This window comes from Dreissena polymorpha, chromosome 2, assembly GCF_020536995.1.
Source record: "Dreissena polymorpha isolate Duluth1 chromosome 2, UMN_Dpol_1.0, whole genome shotgun sequence".
NCBI lineage: Eukaryota > Metazoa > Mollusca > Bivalvia > Myida > Dreissenidae > Dreissena > Dreissena polymorpha.
This window is the reverse complement of record NC_068356.1, coordinates 59,487,688-59,510,828: the sequence shown is the minus strand read 5'-3', so window position 1 is coordinate 59,510,828 and position 23,141 is coordinate 59,487,688. Positions and strand designations below refer to the sequence as shown.

General features: G+C 33.2%; 3 protein-coding genes and 1 long non-coding RNA gene across 4 annotated transcripts in view; 2 read left to right on the top strand and 2 right to left on the bottom strand.

Moving 5' to 3' along the window:
- The window catches only part of LOC127867216 (uncharacterized), a 317,672-nt gene that overhangs the window by 221,931 nt on the left and 72,600 nt on the right, over window positions 1-23,141 (bottom strand). The window lies entirely within an intron of this gene.
- LOC127867233 (uncharacterized) lies at window positions 1,044-2,538 on the top strand. The gene is made up of 3 exons (XR_008043383.1): window positions 1,044-1,312; window positions 2,111-2,177; window positions 2,352-2,538. It is a non-coding gene; the product is annotated as an uncharacterized LOC127867233 (long non-coding RNA).
- On the bottom strand, window positions 9,250-13,485 carry LOC127867208 (uncharacterized). The gene is made up of 8 exons (XM_052408254.1): window positions 13,371-13,485; window positions 12,877-13,200; window positions 12,391-12,642; window positions 11,728-11,979; window positions 11,000-11,287; window positions 10,621-10,761; window positions 10,032-10,333; window positions 9,250-9,846 (listed from the first exon to the last, which is right to left on the bottom strand). Exons 1-7 carry the CDS (start codon window positions 13,444-13,446, stop codon window positions 10,131-10,133), a joined length of 1,536 nt encoding a protein of 511 aa, XP_052264214.1. The 5' UTR covers window positions 13,447-13,485; the 3' UTR covers window positions 9,250-9,846; window positions 10,032-10,130.
- LOC127869762 (DNA topoisomerase 3-alpha-like) overlaps window positions 17,982-23,141 on the top strand; it is a 63,675-nt gene continuing 58,515 nt past the window's right edge. Inside the window, exons 1-2 of the mRNA XM_052412421.1 lie at window positions 17,982-18,209; window positions 21,364-21,497. Coding sequence (XP_052268381.1) covers window positions 18,051-18,209; window positions 21,364-21,497 — 293 coding nt within the window. The 5' untranslated portion in view covers window positions 17,982-18,050. The remainder of the gene's footprint in view (window positions 18,210-21,363; window positions 21,498-23,141) is intronic.

Genomic DNA, 23,141 nt, shown 5'->3' with positions numbered 1-23,141 from the left:
AATTTGTTAGTAAGCTCGCCAAAGGCTCGCTTACTCACAAAATTCCTGAACTCGTTTAATAAAATATGGTATGATTTGACCACTCGTGCCAGATCCTATATATATATATATATATATATATATATATATATATATATATAAATATATATATATATCGCTTTGATTTAATTTGCCGTAGCTTTCGACCTCTCGGTCTTCTTCAGCGGCATTTATTTGTGAAGCATATCATGTTTAGCGGAAGTGACGTTATATTATTGAACGTTACATTGCGCGCCATTTTTATTAGTCTTTCGTGATTAGTCCATATGGTTTGAACGTCCTCAATTTACGCTTCCAAAGTTGTTCAAATTTAATCAAAGCGTTTTATTTTTTATAAACGGCTTAAAGCGACTTTACTATATATATATATATATATATATATATATATATATATATATATATATATATATATATATATATATATATATATATATATATATATATATATACCAATACATAGTGCCAGTTACGCGGTCTCTGTAGTTTTCAGACTGTACTTACGAGGTCAATATAAAAAACGGGGTCTATATACAACCCCGCAATCTAGGCTCCTTTAATTACTATGAGGGGGGTGTAGGGGAGGTAATGCAATCAAATCTCACAATAAGGTCTTAAATCGAAAACCACAATCAGGTCTGAAATTGAAATTGTATATACCTCGCAAATAAGTTCGCTATATATTTCCTTGTATAAGACGTTAAATAAATGACGTATTTATATACAATAATAATAGTAGGTACCCCTATATACCTTAATTCGTGTTTATATCGGATAAAAAAGGGTATGGAGATACATGTATTTAAAGTGGGAACCCCATAACCTATTTCTAAATCAGAGACCCCGTAACTGGCCATATGTGTGAATATATATATATATATATATATATATATATATATATATATGTGACGTCGTCAGCAGAAATCAGTACAAACGCGGTCGACGTTATTTTAAGCTACGCGTGATTGAAGCGCGGCGTTATAAAAATGGAAATAAAGTTATAATTATATTATGAAAACCCTATTGAAACTTGAGATATATACATATTTTTGAAGAATGAAATGCCCCCGAGCTCTGATCGACAATGTACACTTATAATTTTTTATTTGGTTGGAAGTAACCGTTGCTTTGTTGAGCGACCTCTACTAAAAATGGCGTGTCGTAATTAGCCTACGCATTGACATTGTTCACCGTTTGTTTGCGAGTTCCTTTGGAATAAATTGTCAATCAATCCTGACAATAATTTCTTCAATTGAAGGATCGTAGTTTAAATCAGGTAAGATATTTTAATAAACTTGACAATCATTAATTTTGGTAAACATTGGTCCTATTTAGAGAACATTGAAAATGAAACTGTTAACCCGGAAGTAAAATACTTCGCTACGAAAACTTTGTTGTTGGTTACAAAATGTAATGGCGCACTTATTTAAATTGTAAATATGTCACAAGAAAGTTCAGCAAGCACGATCCCATATGAAATCTCACAGGGCCAGGATGATATTTTTTTATTGAAGATTTGAATTTGGTTGACAACTTGACATTAATATTTTCAAAACAGACCATCAAGCATTATACATGATAATATTACAAGGCAGCCATGTATTAGAACTATTAAAATGAAAATGTGCCCTCTTCAGATTCTGATGAAGACATTAACTATGAGTAAAACTGTTCAGAAACAGAATTATCAGGATTCAGCGCTAAATGAGACAGATGGAGTGTCTGTCCTATTGAGAATTCCTTGTTTGATTTACACAATTAAAGGAACAAGAAAAGCAAAACAAATTCCAAATTCTAACATGTGGCTGTTATTCATTTCATAACAAACCGTGCAGCGATGTCATTGACTTTCAACAAGCAATCTCTTTTAGACAATAAATTCACTCGTGATGAATTGGATTTAGTAATAAAAGCCCACTTGATAACGAAACTCCCAAAGACACTTAATTATTATGATTATTATTAATGATGATTATTATTATTGCATTATTTTGTCATATTGCTATGAAGTTAAGTGAAATATATTTATCTTTTCAATCTTGACAATTGCTTTAAAAACTTAAATATATCTTAGGTTGAACCAAACTACTTCAAGACTGCGAAAAAATGTGAAGTCTTTGGTGTTTGCTGTGATGGTACAGGTAGGTGTGATTATTAATTTCTAGATCAGTTACTTATCCCATATTGTTCTTAAATATGCAAAAATGTGTTGGTGTGACTGTCATTATTTTAGGTGAAATATGAAATACATATTTCTGTATCAAAAAACAATTATAGTCAGTTTGCTCTTATTTTCATTTCTTGTTCTTTTGCAGGAAAACAGGTGTTTTACTTGGCGAATGAGGGTGAATCACCCGGGAAAGGCGCCAACACTGTTGTTAGCTATGTGCATTACTAGCTTCACCACTATGGCCTAGGGGAGGAAGAGGCAGTTTTCTACTTTGACAACTGCTGACCAAAATAAGAACAACTGTGTACTTTGGTATGCATTGTGGAGAGTTAGTGTTGTTAAAAACTTTTACTTATGCATACAATGTTATTGCATGAAAACTTGGTACACTTTTTGCATCTTAAAGGATAAAATGTTAGAAAAAAAATAAAATCACTCCTTATTTACATATAATTATGTTTAAATAGATTTCATATTAATCAATGGAATATTTGATATTAAAATGTTTGGGAATGCTTTTTGTTTTGTTAACAAATAAGAAGGCTTAGAAAAGACATAATATTTGTGTTTAAGTTTTATTAGTTTTTTTACAGATTGTGAAAATGATATGTTAATATTCTTTCCGTTTTCAATTAGGGCTGCACACTCGAATGAGACACTCGATGATGGTGACTGCGGCCACATCAAGTTCTAGCCTAATTGGCATTTTGGATTATGGAAGTCAAAGTGTAGGTATATTCATCAGTAGATAATGATTTACCATCTGATAATGTTAGTATACATATTGCAATGAGCACTGGCAAAATTATTACTTCCGGTATTCATAAGAAATGTTTTTAATACATGGACTTTTTCCCATCTTTGTGAAGTGGCCTTTGGCCCCTCTTTTTGTGAAAAAATGAGTTGAGAACTGTTCTAAATTGTGAAACAGTAGTTTAGTTAAATAGTTAAATTGTGAACATTTGAGTCACAAGCTTATCAAATGTTTGAAATGCCATTATCTAAGAAGGAAATAAAGCTCTGCAATATTTAACCAATGTTCATGCCTCACACTTTTCCAGACTTTGTGATGCAGAGACCATCGAGGCTGTTGCTGAGACTGTATCCACCTCCTCAAGGTCTGGACTTAATGTGCCACACATGATTGGTGATTTGGAGAAGCCTGTGCACCTATACGATTTGAAAACTTTTATTGCCCAGTTGTTCATACCCTTGAAGAACATTTGAAAGTACCAACATTTCCTCATTGATGCTGGTAAACCAGGCTTGGTTTTTTGTAAAACAAGTGAAAAATCTACAGTTGAAACTCACTGTTTGTTAAACTTTAAAGAGTGCTGACCTCTTATTATCAATGTATAGCCAGTCTTGCCCAGCCTGAAGTAAAGGACCTTGACTCAGTATCGCCTGACAATGTTACCTTTATGAGGAAATAGGGCAGTTTTTTTAAATTAGACCTCAGTAGACAAGCTACCTATCCCAAGCCGAAGTAAAAAAAACAAAAACTGTCTGTGTCACTCAGAAATTGCAAAAAACATGTGCCCTGTCCTATCTTTGTTTGTTTTAAGGTTGAAAATTGTATGATCCTGTTTGTCAAATAGCCTTAGATTATTTGTTTTGATTACCAAGTTATATGTTATTATTTACCATATAAACTGTTCATTGGTGAACTTTTCAGCAACAATTACTAGTGTGAAAATTTTAATATTAAATTGGCCTGTAGCATGGTATTTTCTAAATTGAAACTTATGATGTGATGCTATTAATGTAAAATGTCATGTCTTGAAACATGTTTTATAAAGTTGGTCAAAACATTTAGCCATATGTCTATGTGTGTTCATTTATTATGACAGGTGGTAATATATAAGTTTTGTTGAAGCTCATCATACCCATGATTGAGAAACCCATTTACATGTAAAATAAGAATGATGGTTGCTATGGAAACATTATTTTAGCATTTACTTATTTGTTGATGGAATTAATTCTTTTTATATGAATTGATAATGGTATTATGTTTATTTTAACTGATTTATAGAAGGTATCTTTTAATGCCTTAAAAATAATACATGTTCATCTTTAATTGTTCTGAATTAGAAGTACATGTTGTCATTATTTGTGTTCATTTATGGCCGTTTTACTATGTGGGTTTCGTAAACAAATTGTAGTTAAATTGTTTGGTCAAATAATGTTGTTCTTTTTCATGTTTGATATGTATGGGAAAGGATTTACTAATAAAATTAGGTGTTTTTGCTGTTCAAAACAGTAAAAATGGATATTTTCTCTATTTGTTGCCATGGTAACCATGGTTACCATCAGCAAAATGTCTGTACATTAACATTTTTACCAGCATATATGTATGGCACTATTAAATTACATGTATGATGTTTAGGTTGTGCAAAGTCTTAAATGGATTGAAATCAATACACTGTAAAATATGTGGATCTTTTCCTAAAAAAAGGACATGTTGCACTTTAACTCAACCTATTTTCTTAGATTCTTTTTGTTACTATGTATTAAATAAACACCATGTTGAAATAAAGATCATTGACTATAAGCAGTTTTATCATATAATTGACAAAAACGTAAATATTTAGTTTTTTTCCTGATATTTAAACAATTTTAATGAAATTAATGTATTTTATGTAAATTCGTTACCATAGCAACCGCTGTATTCAAATGATTGCTTTTGTTCGCACATAAACTGTAAAAATCATGGTCAGTGTAGCTAATGCATTGAATCTATGTGTGAATGCTATACGGTAAATACATGTATACTGTATTTACAAAAGAGTTTGTTGTCAATGTCAATTGATATAGAAAACCATTATTTAGCTATAAGATCGTATAAAGGGTGCATGTGTTCAAAACTCAATATCTCAAAAACTATTATAGATAGAAACCTAAAATTTTGGATTTGACTTATGCTTGCATTCATCTTTTACAAAATGACAAAAAACGAAAATGTGATTTTTCCTCGTTTGTACTGATTTCTGTAGCCTATGACACATATATATATATATATATATATATATTAGGTTGTTCTGTTAACCGGTTAATAATCAGTTATAATATTAGTTTAACCGGTAATTATTTGTGTTATTACAAATTATGCTTTTGTTTTGTCACGTGAATGATGAAGATGTTTATTTTAAAGTAATGTGATTTTTTTGTTCTGCCAATAAATTGGTAGCATGCGCACATTCAAAACTTTGGTATGTTTGTAACATTGAAGTTTTGCATGTATTATGTTACGTGAGGGCAGGGCTTTATGTTGTTGAGCGTTTTTATATCCTTTCATTCACAAGACTACATTTAATTCAACAGTTAACAGTTAATTAATTTGTGGCTAAAGAATAATTAAACAAAAATACTGATACGAAGTTTCAATGAGATCTTTGAAATGCGGCATGAATAAGTCAGGCCGAAGTCAAGAATACAGATCAGAATTTTTCCGTTGCACCGAGGGATATTAACTTGACCGTTCCGAAACGAAGTATATACATGTAATACGTGTTTAATAACCATGTACCACGCATATGAAATTATTTGTTTGTATATCAAATGCTAAATTCAATGAACATAAACGTCGCAACCGTAGCCGCAAGGGCCGGGGCCTTGGTCCCCTTTTTTAGAGCCAATAGAGCCAATATGCATTTTTGAACATTGTCACTCAGCTTGTGTATACTTACTTCGAATATTTTAAGTTCACCCCACGCCAGAGCATGCATTTAGTGAGGATCTTGACTGTGGCACATCACTTTCACTAAGTCGAGCAATTGTACGCGCACTCAGAATATAGGTGTAATTTCCAGCTATTTATTTTTAATGAAATGCTTTCAATATTGGCGTCATCATGGGATTTGTTGGGAAGCCGTTCTTGAAGGAGGAAACCACACCTGCCTGTATGAGATCACAGGCTTATCATACGCACCGGGAATGAGTATTTTACCCGAGCGAGAAGATCTCGATACAAATACTGCGCTAACCGGATATTCTTCACCCAACTTTACATGCGGTATGGAGCTCATAAAAACCCATGCTACCGCCAGTACGTTAACAATTACCGTTTTTAGACGGTGACGCTATTATTAATCATGTTTGTGCGTTTGCTATGTGTGTGGCTTTTTGTCAAATTGTTCTAAAATATATTAGCGCACCTCTAATGGGCACATAACCAAATATAATCTAAGTAATTATTTTCTTAATCAGCATCATTTCACTGAACTACATGCAAATTTGTAGGTAGGCTTTCCATGCTTTTTAAAAAAATATACTATTTTTTTCAAAACCACCCCACGCTCGGATTTTGTCCAGTTTATTTTCACCCCTGGGGTATATAAAAGTTCCATAATTCATTCAAATTTCCAAATATGGGCATGCAGTTGGTGTGTACAGATGCTGTAAAGGTGTTTAAAGTTTAAACAAGATGAAATAAGTATTGTTTTACAGACATTTATTTTTTACAAATTTTTATCTATGGAAGAGCGCCATAAAATGTAAGTGATTTCAGCCAAGTAAAAATTGGGTCGGTTAAAAACAAAGTGTCATAAAATTCAAAATAGTATCATTTAAGTCATATTTATACTTAGTTTTTATAGAAACACTATATACAGCAAAAATACCAAGAAATAGACAGATTTACCGTTTACTTTTTGAAATAAAAATAAAAATGCAACATGCATGGTTCGTATTTTCAACAGTAAATCACCCAATTTCGCCATAACGTTGTTTTAATTTTAATAATTGAAGAATGTGCATAAAAATTGCAACATATTTAACAATAAATATAGCTTATATGCCATATTAAATCAAATTACGTTAGAAAATAAATAAAACGCGTCGCAAAAAAGTATACGTCGTCGGCAGGATTCGAACCTGCGCGGGAATATCCCAAAAGGATTCTAGTCTATCGCCTTAACCACTAGGCTACGGCACATAATAGTAGGCTCTTCAAACTTCGAAGAAATCGCGGGAAATCATTAGAGGTGCGCTACCTTAATCTATATTTGTTTTACATCAAGTTAAATATCGTGTCTGCCTAAATAGATATGCAAACATTCACCATATATTAACGTCAAACTAGACGAGGAGAATGCACCAAGTTGATTGTCCTTTGCTTGTTTCTCTGAATAGTCATGTCTTGGACGAGCTTACGTCTATATACGTCCGTTGCATGCGTCTTCTATTGCATTGCCTTTGGGCGCGTGGTTTTCACACATTCACGTCGGAAATTGCACACGCCACCATTGAGTGTTCCAATCTATATTAATATATTGTTCTTCAGGAGCGAGAGCGGTACCATGCACTTGCCCGAATTTGCGGTCATACAATGTGTTATGGTCATGGGGTCAATAGGCCGCTGCATTTAGCTTGTAATTAAAAGTATTTTACGAACATTGGAAAACTTTGTGTTAGAATTAAATCAATAGAAATAAATTGCTATGAACTCTTGTATGGAGTTGTGTACGTTTATTATGTTTCAAAGACTACGTCATATTGTCTCGTGAATTGGCTGTGTGTGCCACTGTTTCCTTTTTTTCCTTGTCATAAATAAAGGACCACTTGAAAAATAGTAAAAGAATTATACCCTGCTGATACATCAGATGGTTCTGTTTATATGTGTTTGAATTTAACCCTATGTATATTCAATAACATGTTGTCATGAATGTACAATGATCCCATTTAGGCGTTCTGGCGGCTACAATAAGATTTGCATACAGAAACGATGTGTAATGGTCATTGATACTAATTGTCTATACACACTATAACTGTCCTTTGAGTACAAGGATTTCATTAACCTATAATGTGCCGAACTTGCCCCTCTATCCCCCTACCAACGGAAAATAACGTCTGAATCTTCCCTACAGAGTACATAAGCATGATATTGTATTTTATTACGCAAAAATAGTATTATAGTCCTATGAAAAATACTAAGTTTATGATACTTACATATATTTATGCACATACGTAATTAATTTTTAATACAATCTATGAAACAAACACATTATAATTACGAAACGTAGTTTAAAATAGAGTGTCGTCAAAATTTATAAAGATGTAGACAAACTGCTTACATTCGATGAAATGCATTTTGCAATTGTAATATATTACATTATCATTAAATTTATTAACTAACGAAATTGTAATACTTTTGAAAAAAAGTATAATACCTAGCAACTATATATAACAAAAACAAAATGTTGCTGCTATGAGGTTTCAACTAGGGACCAATTAAAGCAAAAGCTAAATATTTACCACTTAAAACGCAACTTTTTTTCATTTTGGAGGGTAGTTAAAACGCTACCATTCACATGCGTAACACACGTTTTAGCTTCATTATCCATGAAACGCTTTATTGTTCCGATTTTAATTGATGTTTATCGATAAAGTAACATGTATTTGTAAAACTTTTTAGTGAGCTAAACTATTTTGCTTGTATAATATAATCTATACATTATGTTTTGTATATATGCCAAAGTGCACCTACAAAGTTTGTAAGAATGATATTAAACAGGAAAGTAAATAAATGTATGAAATCCGCAGATATTGCAACAGTTTGCAGCTTTCAACGTGCCTGGTATACACACATCATTAGCAAGGCAGAGATGAAACTCCATAAAAGTTCACGTTTTGTTATCCTTTCAAATATGCATACAGGGTCTGGAAATAAACATAAACTGAAAATGGCTATTGCAATGTTTATTTACAGTAACCTCAAAAGTTTTTACCAAAACATGAACACTATTAAAACGTTCAAAATCTTTATGCGCTTGGTTATTTGAAAAATAAGACACTATAATTATCAACAAGATTCATTTGAAAGTGAAATATCACCCAATAAACTGGTATTATTGGCTTCGTTCACCGTGTACAATACAGTATATTGAGTTTGGATTTTTAAAATTACGATAACGACACTCCTTCGAAATTCTTGGTCATCGAAGCAAGCATAGTGCGTTTAAGACGGTCACATTACAAGCCAAGTCATTTAACTATCGTAGCGACAGAAAATAGCCTGGGCGAGTACTCTTCTTTGTGAAAATTTTTAAAAAGAGCAAAAATGTTATTTCTTATTTTGTCCAAAAAAACTAAGCGTCTTTATTACAATATACTACCATACACCAATATTTCAAAACATCATGGACCAACATTAAATCCGGTAACAACTTCTATATAATGTACTGTAGGTACACTAAAAAGGACAAAGCATACATGGGGTAATGTATTGTGATTCCAATAATTGTGACTCAAATGCTGTGTTTGTATGCCAATATTCACACAAAATACGCGCTCATAACATCAAAATGTAGTTCGTACTTAGAAATCCGTTGAAATTCGAATAAAGTATAATGCATATAAGGTACATGGGACCATAAGCTTGATATTGATGAAGACTGCTTGTTCTGTTTAGATCGTGTATTTATCAGGACAATCCTCGAACTTACATGCATTTTAATCATAGTAACAATACATTTAAAACAACATGAAGTTATTTAACAAACAATTTTGTTTCGGCCAGATCTGCTTAATGAGTTAAAGTGTCAACGCCTCAAGATTGTTATGATCTGATCGGCAAATTGGTGTAAGTTGATTTATCTTCCCGCCTGCTTTGATCCAGAATTTCATAACGCCCTGTGTCGGCACTTTAATAATAATTATATATTCATAATGAGTAATTGATATAAGGTGCACTTAAAGATGCTATATATGAATGAAACATAATAAATCAATTAAACTTTAAAAGTGAAAGCCTCTGATTTTTAATTCCAGTGTTTCGTTGACTTAATGATATCAATATATTATTTAGTATTAAAAAATTTCAACTTACATTTGAACCACTCTGTTATCGGCTAAATCTGAAAAAAATACGTGTCATTAACTCAGTTAATATTGCTTACATACTCGCATGAATAATACAAATTATGCATTAAAAAGTATACCAACCTATATCTATATCATTATCTACTGCAATTTCACTAAATGATATGTCAGCAATAGGTGATGGCGGAATGCTCTCGTAAAAATGAACGCTTCCAGCTCTAGATAGGTCTTGCTCAGTCGCCTGCGTTTCAGGAACTAACTGCTCTGATGTTTCTATGTTAACCATATCCACTACCATGCTACCAATGTCTAAAACACAGAAAAGTGTGCAAACAGTTATTCTCACAATTATTATACGTCTTTGTTATGTTGAGAAGTATATACCGGTACATACAATATAAAAAATGCATGACAAAATAGGAACGTGAACGTGCTACTAAAATGGCATATGTTATATAAGCAGTTATGTATACAATCCGACTAAAATGCAAAATCTTTTTATATTATAAATAAAATAAGGCATTTTGAAATCATTTTATGATTGTATTATTTCAGTCATGTTATCTACAATTTGTTATAAACCAAAATTAATCAACCTGTAGGTCGCAAGGGTCTATAGCAGCTGACCGTTCTTAAAACGAGGTTAATAAGAAGACTCGCCAGTGCTAGAGCCACAACCCCGATGACTACATAGATAAACATGTTGTCTTTAGTTGCTATGTTTTCTCCGCGGGCGTCTGAAACGTATTGTTGATTAGTTAGTAAGTTGTGAAAGTAATAACAAATAACGAAAACAACGATAAGGATGACATTTTAACTTGTATTATGTAGTTGTTATGGTTTAACTTAACCTTTGTTGGAGAATGTAGGAAAATATTATAAACATGCATATCATTTGTTGAAAACAAAACATAGAATACATTTGGTAATTTAACAAAAGTGTAGCAAGTTTCATTCCCAAATGATTACACCCACCTACGGATTGAGGGTTAACATAAATTGATTTATTATCACTGCCAAGTTCATTCGAAGCTATGCATGTATATAGGCCAGACTCTTTGTTTGTAGATAAATGTATTTTATGCTGAAGATGGGTGCTTTGGCTCCATAGAACTGTCTCATCTTTAATCAACGTCATAACTGGAGGTGGGTTGCTATTGCCATTGCAAATGAATCGTATGTAACGTGTGCCATCTGACGTCAGGTTCTCGTGTGAACGTATGTCCTCTATTGTAATGTCGTATTTAATTATTGAGGCAGGGTCTGAAATAACCATTTCAAAGTTGTGTTCATGTGTACAAAATGTATAACAAGACATATTGAACTATTATTTACATTTATTCAATTGCAATTGGTATTCTTTCATTTGCCAGTCCTCTAAAGTCACAATACGTTTGAGTTGTTTGAACTGTTCAATTCATAGTGCATGGTCTAACGTTTTATTTTATTTCTTAATGATTAAACATATTATATTAAAACTTACTAGCATGAATTCATTCCATGGTGTATTTCTATTGGTAACTAATGTTGTGACTATATGTAGGAAAAATGAAATGTTCCATACGCATTACAACGAGAAAAAATTAATACCATCTGATAGTCTTTGCTATAAGGCTAGTGACCTATTTAGCAATGTTTAAACAATACCGAAAAACAATACAAAAATGTAAAACAAAACAAAACACATAAAAATGACAACTTACAAAGGATTTCCACTTTGAAAAGACCGGACGCATTTCCAGCATATTTCCGTGCACCTAAATCATCTCGGTTGACAGCCTCACACAAGGTTATATCAATTTCTGATATGGACATTTCTGTTATTAATGGACAGTTTGAAACTGTGCCTACTTGTACTTTGATGTTGGGATTACCATGTCTTAATTGACATGTTTCGTTGAATATCATATTTTTAATAGGGATGAACGTTTCATAGTCGCACAATCCAAGCGGATCTATAAGTATAAAAACTAATCTACTTTTAAACAGCCATACCGTTTACAAACAGGTGCTATAAAATATGTATTATTCGTTGCAAAATGCCTGCAACCCCAAAATGGGGTCAAGCGTTGCTAAAAAGCAACCTCAACGCTTACAGTCAAGATGTTCCTCGAAATCCATTACACACCTCATGATGATCGTCGATACAAATAATAGTATTTGTATTTTAGATTTGACATTTTGATAAATCCTTTAACTGAAACTTTAATTATTACGGAAAAGAGAGTGAATATCAGTAGCAAACCTCAGATGTTACAAACAAGACTTTCATCAATATCTGATAAAATTTACTTGTGAATGCTGTGACTTTCATTAAACAAAAGAGAGAAGTAACTACTGCGATTTGTTTCAATAATTGTTCTTACATAAAATGCTGATGGCCCATTCTTTCTCCGCTGGTTCTTCAACTTTACATAAAACTATTGAACCATTTTCTTCGCTTTTAAATGATTCAATCAACACCGAAATGTTATCTCTATAATATTTCTTTATTTGAAATAGGTCATATTTGCTATGGTCGATGATCCAATCAACCTTGTGTGTGGAAGAACAGTTAAAGATTTGATATACATCTGTAATTGTTGTAGGGCTGCTTTCGGTAGTAGAACTTGTGCTTACTGCAACATCGAAGGTAAAATGAGGAAAGAAATGTTAAGTTTACTTGAGAAGAACTATAATGCTGATAATATTGTTTACGAGTTCATTAAATGGTTGTCGATAGTAAATGAATATATTAGTATTACGATTACTTTGTTTTAAATACTATGCGAGTGAAAGTTACACACATTTCCTTCAGATTATGTTTCTGAAGTTTCATTTGGCCAAAACAAATCAAGAAAATGCTTCCATACCGTGATCACATACTTCCACAAAATCACTGAATGTTAATATGCTATCTTTCGTTGCCGCACACCTCCATTTCTGGCAACCTGTCTTGGAAGGTCCATCAGTAATATTGCATGCTGTGCTCACTTCATCCCTGCAGCCACACTTTAAATTGCTACGCAGCATGTCAGGTTGGAGGCGACAAAAGCTTCCATTGTTCCATATTTCCACCATTAGTGTTCCATTTTCGTAGAAATTGTATGTCCCAATATGAAATTGAGACGAACTGCAAACTACCTCTGTGCCTGTCTTGGACTGGTACTTTTGTAATTGTATCCATGGTGATTGAACTAAATAAAAATAATGTGTGCGCTGTTGGTCGCGTTTTTCCAATATGCAATATTTATTGAATGGTAGATTTACTAATATTTATCATAAGTCTATTTTAACTTTAACTCTTCTGTGTGATTTTTCGTTACAAAAATAAGTGACGCAAACGGCGGATATTTAGGCAACTTACCAACACTGTATTGGAATTTGATACAATATACAATTAATATACTACTAACGAATTCAAGTTTTAAAAACATTTTCATAACACAATTTATTGGTTTTGATTTTTAACATTTCATAAAAATAAATCCAGATGGGGTTAACTCATTTATAAGACGTCTTTAACATGACTCTTGAACGAATTAGTTTCTAGATTAAACGCTAGGCTTAAAAAGGATAGACAATGACTATTCTAATATTAGCAATGAAAACAGATGCTTTTATATCCGCATGAACATTGGAATCAATTCACAATTATGAATTCATAAAGGTCCAATATACCACAAAACACGTGCCCAATCATTCAACACAATAGTGAATGCATGAAAGCAGTTAAATCAATTCCGTTTGAAAGTCTTTCAAAAAAAGAAAAATATAACATTTTTATAAAATAAATGTTAAATGTTTATTTACAAACTTTTTAAGCCGTTGTTATATGATATCAATACGATATCACCTCCATAAGTGTTTAAGTTTGTTAACTGATTCGTTTTGTATTTTCAAGAACCAAATGTGGAAAAAAAAACTAAGAATACAGGACAACACCCTTGCCTTACCTCGAAGGTGAAGTACGAAGAAAGTCCAGAAGGTATAGAAGATATTTGTTGGATTTGGTGCAAGATCAATATTAATTCACGAGTGATGATAGGAAATATTTTTTGTCTAAGATCCCGATTGAATTAATGAAGATATTCCACTAAATCCAACAAATGCTCTCTTTATTTCAAGCTTAAAAAAGAGTGTTTTTGTATTTTTTCTGAGATGACGTCGTAACGTCATAAAAAGGCGTCTTTTCACAGTATTACGATGAAAATTTTCGATAATTTTCACTGTTAAGTTTCACTTTTTGAAACAATAAATTATCAGTTTTAAATCACTGATATGTCTCTATATATCACCGAAAAGATAAACAAAATCATGTCTATAACTTACTTAATATACAGTAGTTTTTGTTGCTAAATGTAATGTACTTATTTTTCATATTTTATTGCTATAAACAACCACATATGTTTGTATATAACAGTGGTTCATTGATGGTTTTAATGCGGTGACGTAAGTATTAATTAAACATTCTTTGTGATCAGTTTTGTGTTGTTACACATACGGATTAATTTTCATTTTTGATATACAACAATTTTTGTTAACTATACCTTCATCATGCCTCATGCACTTTCAAATAATGTATTTACAATGTTAAGTTTAGTTCAAAAGAGACATCGACCAAATCTGATGAATGCAAGAAAACAATTGCGGAACGCTTCGGAAAAGCAGAATATCTATCAATATATATTTATTGAAAGATCTTTTGACAAGCATACGATTTAATGCACAACATAGAATTTCAGTTCGCATGTTTGCGTTTTTAAACAACATTGAAAAGTACTAGCAGTTTTTGCTCGACAAAACGTTTAATATAAACCGTTCGTCACGCTTGGAAATTTTACTTACCAAATAGTTCCCATACCCTCCATATTTCGTTATATTTCAAACATAACATTTTCCGTTTAAATGTGCAAAATGTAAAGAATTTACCACAGTCGCCAAACTGAGGGATTTGGATTCCCCTTTGAAATTAGGCATTAGCGAAGAGATGCGTTTCAGAAAGCAGTGCGTATATCGGCTCTTCGCGTTAATATAAGAGGCATGACAACGCGGTGTTTCGAAGTTTAATATAAACGAAAGTACGTTTAATAACGTAGGAATTGGCAGCAATCTCGATGTGTTCACAATGTGATGGGTTTATACCGCAATACGTTGTGGATCTCTATTTTAAACATGTTCAGACTTCAGTTTTGTTTTAGTACCGCTCGTTTGGTCATCTTCGGCTCTGGTACTACGTAACAGTACCCCCGGATACTATTATGTACTTTACAACGTATACGGGGTACGGAAAATATAATGAAAAGTGCCCTGGAGTATTGCCGGATGCCTTTTTGAATATTTCCCATACAAGCGTACATTAAAATGTACTTAAGAGAACCCGGGATACTTGTAAGTAGTACCTGAACCGACAACGACGAGTTGAGTCTAAGTACCTGCCAACGTATATGGCTATACGTTGAACTCCGAAATTGTAACGTTACGTTACTGCTTAATTGCCAATGTAGATATCCGAAGCGGCGAAAAAAAAAACGTGGGTATAAAAAAGAGCACAGGATAAAATTATTCGGAAATAGAGGCGTGTAAATATTAACTCCTCTCTGAGAAGCATCGCCTTGATTACATTCTCACTGTTTAGCTTATTGAAAACATAATACAGATGCGCTTAACCCTGTGAGAAGCTTATTTCATAAACTGAAAATTATACTTATTGCATAGTCAAATTATTTGGATAAATATAACATTTTTATAATTTTACACGTAACAAATAATTAAACATTTAATATGTTTAATGTCTCGACTAAGTCTATAGCCGCGTGTGGAACAGCCATTTGGCGAATGCACTCGCGCCAGTTCTTTCCAGCTTAAGCGATAATACTCTTGTATTATAAATTAGGACACAAATACTTTCCTATATGTATTAATAACAAATGTTTATTTGACACCAAAAATTGTCACAAAAATCGTTGCGGCACCAAATATGCCTGAACATAGACCTGTCTTTACCGAAGGGAATGGGGCACGAACAGAAGTAACATTTGTTTGTGCCGGGGTGAATTTGGAATTTTCAAAATGTTTCATATCGCTCTAGCAAATATACTTTAAGATCAATCATATTGTATTTCAAATCCGAAAATGTCATTTAGTTAGAAAAAGACACCATGATCTGCTGAAACGGAAATAAAACATCACATATAAAGTTCTGACAATACGTTCAAGATTGGCATCAACATCAACGTTCGACTTCAGCACTGAACCAAAATCAAACGGACGGATAGGATGGATGCCAATGTACATGAAGTCTATAAGCATGATGATGCGTATAGACTATCATATTGAAAGTGCGGGTTTTATAACAACATTGTTTTTCATTTTATATTTAGAATTTTAAGTGTTATGAGTCTCTGTAGTATTATTTTGAATTATAACCTTTTCGTCTCCAACTGACCTTCAACTGACCGAAATTATTACAAATTTAGAGTGATACTCAACACACTAGGACATTAAGAGTTTAGAAACAAGAGTATACTGTTGCATTTGTCGCCTTTTGTGTATTTCTGGGTTATTGTTAACATCAAAATCTCACTCGAACTGTCCTTATGTACAGAAGATAGTATAGCATTTCGTGTTCGCCCAATTTAAGCTTTTCGAAATGAATCGTTTCTGACATGCGGGTTAAATTTGTAATTGTATTGTGATATAAAATGGTGTTATTTCAGCATAAATAATATGCTTAAATACTATATTTATATCTCTTTGCTTACTATGATAGTTTATCGTTTGTTATTTAGTACATAAACTCTTAGTTAAACTGGTCATAGATGCTTCTCAATACCTAACTGGAAAGCTAATGTATACATTAATCTCGAACATATAAGTACCTAGTTTTTTATATATAAATTTCGTATATAATAAAGTTATATTATATATCTTCTATATTTTTCAGCTCTTCGTATAATAATGATGGAAATAAAGTCATATAAATAGATTCTATATGATACATTATAACATGTCATAATAAGTGCCGCTCAAGAACGCGAACCATTAGTTCGGGCGATTAACAGTCGTGCTTATTGGGAATTGTATATAATTGTATTCGCTGGTTTCAATGTAGCTCATTATTTGATCAATAAATCATAAAGCCAGCTGATAAGACATAAACACTTGTATATATTTCAAAGTTTATGAGATCGCCATACGCGCCAATAGATCATTACGAAACCTTGAAGAATTTACCAGTACATGTATATTATAATAATTTTATTTGTGAACATAACATATCAATACAATCAACAGTCAACAATTTTAACAATTCAGATATATCACAGATAGTTTCCATCAGAGATCATAATACACATATAAATATGGTTCATACTCTATCACATTTTATCACACTTATTGGTCGATATTACATTATATTTAATTATAGAAAATGAGTGCACTGGATTACCCGTAAAGTTTTAACGATAAATCGTACAAGACTTATTTATAACGGGGTCCAAAGCCGTCACATGTAGATCTAAGTGACGCAAAAGTATGACATAAATTCGACATATATACTGGAATAAAGTGACAACGGTCTTACAATGTCGTATTATAGTATTAATAAAATAATTCTTATTGTTGAATAAGAAAACACGTCATATGATGATGACATTGACATGAATGCGTTAACACAGTTAAAAAATGTACTACAATATAGATTACAGTTTAAAAATGTATTACAATATGGTTACAGAACTTAAAAAATTCACCGAACATCGTAACGATTCTTATTACATCTACAGTATTTATTTGTAACCAAAATAGTTTCAGTTATAGCGTAATGTGATATCGTACACGAGTGTAACTCCGAACATCTAAAATACATGAAATCACTTTCCCAAAATTAGTGCAAGGTTACCTTTCATTCTGTTCATACTTCTTTGAGTTTATTGTTCGGCCTTGACCTTTCAAAATGGCGCCCTCCTGTGACTTTTGTAAATAAATACAATTCAGAGCGAACTGCTTCGATCACTCAAACGACAGTGTTGTCTCGTTATTGATAATGCTAAGATATATGTTCAAGACGAATTTATTCGTGAATTGTTTACGCGCATGTTATATTCATCCAAAGAATACAATGGTGAAAGTGTTGAATGTTGCAGAGAAAAATGATGCTGCAAAGTCTATTGCAGAAGTTATGTCGAGGGGACGTTTTAACAGGGTAAACATGAAGATACTCTTGAATTATCGACCATCTTAATAATACTCCATTTTCTTTTTGCAGTATGATCCATGGTGTTCCTTGATATATATCCCAGTGTGACCCAAATTCGACGATGTAACGGTTACATGAAGCAATATTTAGCAAATAATGAAAGAAACACTGAAATGTTTAATAGCACAAAATAATAATATTAAACTCGGCTGTATAACTTTGAAATGATTCCAAGACAATAATCATCCATTTAATCAATTCAAATAGAACATCGTCGAATTTAGGTGTCGTCGAATTTGGGTTGCGGTAGGATACAGTACTCAAACCCGGTTAACTCGCGGGTCGAACCTGCGAGCAGATGTACGCATTTTTTCGAAAAAGTGAAGAAGTTGAATGTGAAATTTCATTTCAAGATTGATTTTTAGTAGATTTCGGCTTTAAATTATTTTCTTCATCATTTTTGAACATGAAATTACCCAGAATAAATTGATATTGACAGCAAAAGATGCATTGGTGAAAGTGTTCCGTATTATAAAGTTATTCCGTATTTCTTGGCTTCTCAGAGGTTGTTTTCGTGAATCATGTAAATCCGATGATATTTATTTTTTTTTGGGGGGGGGGGGGTAGGCCATGTGACCAGCAATGCCGACGAACAAAATACAATCGATTCCAGACATGATAAATTGGTTTCCCACTGTTCTGTTAACCCATATCTAATTATAGATTTGACTCGGCCATTGCTTCTCATTTAGTCTACCCCCCTGGGCGTATTGCTCTTTCATTTTGTATAGTCTTGTGAATCAGTCTATCCCTCTGGGCACTATTCGCCCCGTCAGTACTTTCGTCAATCTCCTTTCCAAGTACGAAGGTCTTCTGCGATTTCTACAAGAAGCTGTGTTTTGTAATGAACTTTAACGATAACTGCCGAAAAGTAATATTATTTTAGATTTTCAATTTTTAGTGTTCATAATTAAACATTTATAGTAATTCTTTTAGTTAAAGAGTGTGTGCTTAAGTTAATAAAAAAAAATAGAATTCTAAATTAAATGACTGAATATAATTATTGTACATCATACATGTACAAACATAACCATTGTTTGTTTTCCATTGTATGCATGTTAAGTAAGCTGCAAGAATTACTGTCAACATATGTTGGTCTTATACGTGAGGATAGCTTCCTATTTGCAAATAAATTTGCTTTTCTTCAGGAGCTTCAAGGGGCCCTCGGCCCCCTCGACCCCTGACCAGGGCTCGGCCCCCTGGACCCCTGACCAGGGCTTTGCCTTGGCCCCCAGCCAAAATATTTCAGTATTTTCAATTTTTTGTTCTTTCACCCATGAAGATGTTTTCTTGCAGATTTAACAAGTAGGTCGCAAACAAGTAGGTTCATAAACAAAAGCCAGGGGGCATAAACACAATGTTGTTATAATAGCCGACCCAGGAGAATAGGGGTTTGAGTTTACCGGAAATACTTAACTAGTTATTGAAAGTACAATTAACTATTAAGTTATGTATATTTTGTTTATTTTACATTTTCTTAAAATCAGTTTAATTTGCGACAACTTTGGGCCTATTTTCTCTGTCACCAGTTAAGATTGTGCAATGATTTAAGTATATTTTTGTAGACCAATTACATACGAGTCTAAACATGTACACATCATTAATATTCATGCGAGTTATGTGACCCGGAAAAAAGGAATAAACAAGTATGTGTAAAAAAAGCGCTTCTCAAAATGAAAAGATGGTGATCTGTAAGATTTATAAGATAATCTGACTTAACTTCTGTTTTTGCAAGGCATCATCAATGGCAGGCTTGGCGAAATTGCCGGTCCGCCGGTCCTGACCGGCAGATTTCAATTTGGTCCGGCAGGTTTAACAAGAATGTCGGTCCTGGTGACCGGCAAAATGTGAAATGATTGCAAACAAATCTTTTTTTTTCAAGTTGAAAATTTGAAGAGCAAATCGCTTACTACATCGTGAACATGAAATCGCTCGTTGTTTTGATGTTTGCTGTAGGTTTGTTACGTACAATTAGCAAATCCAACTTGTTACACAACACCTACTTTAAACTCGTTTGCAAAATCGCCAACTGCGTTCTTACAAAAAAGATCTTGATAGCTTTTACATATTTTTCAAGTAGGATAAGGACAATAAAATATGGTATCGTGATCAACACAACCATATGCATACGCCATTTTTCATAAGTGTAAAGAGTACAGTGCATTATGGGGCAGAGCTTTCATTGGACGAGCGAATTTAAATTTAGATTGAATGCAATACGATACATGTACAAAGAAATGTTTTTATTGCATCATATGCAGTGCCATGTAAAAAAACGTGCTTCCCGGGGACTTTCTGATACTGGTCAAAAATGAAAATGAATCTCTGTTAACAATTACACTGCGTTAGCATGTAAATAAATCGTCTTTTTTATTTAATTAATTACTAGTAAACGTTCTGAAAAATGAAATGCCTTAATCATTAAATGTCAGGTAACGTGTTTTGAACTGTGCGCAGTATATTTTAACAGCCGCTCCAAACTGCAATCATATTAAAGTAAGAATGTTTAAATCGTTTCGAATAACTTTAATTTGATAATTATTCGGCTTGCACATACGTTATTGAAATTATCGCACCGAACCGTTCTAATAGGGAATACATGTAATAAAAACTGACACGCGAATTTTTCACAACATGATTGACATTACACAACCGATTAACACCAATTAGCTGCCAGTGTAACCTCTAAGCGATTAAAATCAATTTAACGGCCGGTTAAATAAAGAGATCAAGATGTGATCGCTGCCATTTTTGAATTTTCTAGTTAAGTTGTTGTTGCTTTACGGTCCGGCTAAATTTTCTCCGGACCGGCACATTTTCTGAAATGCCTGTCCGGATGACCGGCAGATTTTTTCTAATTTCGCCATGCAATGGATGCTATATTGAAACTATATTCATTGGAAAGCAAATTTAATGCTTATTAATGTCTATATAATTTTATTTAGATTCAAAGTCTTATAATGAAGAGTTTATTCATTTTCTTGGATGACTTTATCAATTATTGGAAATTCCCCACTGACCAGCTGATAAGCATCTTGTCTACTTGGGATGCTATTTACAATAATTATTAATGTTATAACAGAGTTATTATTTATTTCAGAGGGAAGGCCTTTCAAAATTTAACAAACTGTACGAGTTTGAGTACATGCTTCGCAACCAGAAATGCAACATGGTGATGACTTCTGTGTCTGGCCATTTGTTGGCACTGGAGTTCATAGGACAGTATAAAAACTGGTATGTGATGTTACAGTTCTGTGTCTGGTCATCTGTTGGCACTTGAGTTTGTAGGACAGTATAAAAACTGGTATGTGGTGTTACAGTTCTGTGTCTGGTCATCTGTTGGCACTGGAGTTTGTAGGACAGTATAAAAACTGGTATTTGGTGTTACAGACTTTTGTATCATAACATTGCCTGAGCTTTAGTTATGTATTCATGACTCATTTTTGACTCCTTTCAAGAATTAGACTTAAATTCACAATACTTTTAATGACTCCTTTTAAGAATTAGACTATATTTCAGAATACTTTTCATGACTCCTTTTAAGAATTAGACTATATTTCAGAATACTTTTCATGACTCCTTTTAAGAATTAGACTATATTTCAGAATACTTTTCATGACTCCTTTTAAGAATTAGACTATATTTCAGAATACTTTTCATGACTCCTTTTAAGAATTAGACTATATTTCAGAACACTTTTCATGACTCCTTTTAAGAATTAGACTATATTTCACAATACTTTTCATGACTCCTTTTAAAAATTAGACTATATTTCAGAATACTTTTCATGACTTTTAAGAATTAGACTATATTTCAGAATACTTTTCATGACTCCTATTAAGAATTAGACTATAATTCAGAACACTTTTCATGACTCCTTTAAAGAATTACACTATAATTATCCCCACGCTTTTTGAAAAAAAGGTGGGGATATTGTGGTTATCTCCGCCGTCCGTCTGTCCGTCCGTCCGTCCTGGCCACTATCTCCTCCTACACTAAAAGCACTAGAACCTTGAAACTTACACACATGGTAGCTATGAGCATATGTGCGACCCTGCACTATTTGGAATTTTGATCTGACCCCTGGGTCAAAAGTTATAGCGGTTGGGGTGGGGCCGCGTCAGAAATTATCATTCATTTTTTTAGGTTATTTTACATTTACTTCTTTATTTCTACACCGATTCACTTCAAATTGATACTGGACCTCTCTTATGACAATACGGTCAATCTCAACCATGCATGGCCCCAATCCCAACCCTGGGGCGCCCCGCCCACATAGGCCACACCCACCAAAAATTTCCATTTACTATAATTTTTTCATTTCTACACGGATTCACTTCAAATTGATACTGAACTTTTGTTATGACATTAGGGTCAATCTCAACTATGCATGGCCCCAATCCCAACCCTGGGGCCCCGCCCACATAGACCACACCCACCCAAAATTGCCTTTACTATAATTTCTTCATTTCTACACCGATTCACTTCAAATTGATATTGAACTTCTCTTATGACAATACAGTCAATCTCAACTATGCATGGCCCCATTACCAACCCTGGGGCGCCACGCCCACATAGACCATACCCACCCAAAATTGCCTTTTACAATAATTTCTTCATTTCTACACCGATTCACTTCAAATTGATACTGAACCTCTCTTATGACAATACGGTCAATCTCAACTATGCATGGCCCCATTACCAACCCTGGGGCCCTGCCCACATAGACCACACCCACCCAAAATTCCCTTTTACTATAATTTCTTCTTTTCTACACCGATTCACTTCAAATTGATACTGAACTTCTCTTATGACAATATGGTCAATCTCAGCTATGCATGGCCCCATTACCAACCCTGGGGCACACCTAGGTCAAAC

Coding starts and splice junctions, on each gene's coding strand:
- LOC127867208 (XM_052408254.1), bottom strand. CDS start 13,446: ATGAAAATGTTTTTAAAACTTGAATTCGTTAGTAGTATATTAATTGTA. Junction 11,980..12,390: donor ATGGGCCATCAGCATTTTAT/GTAAGAACAATT, acceptor TTATACTTATAG/ATCCGCTTGGATTGTGCGAC. Junction 10,762..10,999: donor TGTTAACCCTCAATCCGTAG/GTGGGTGTAATC, acceptor AATACGTTTCAG/ACGCCCGCGGAGAAAACATA.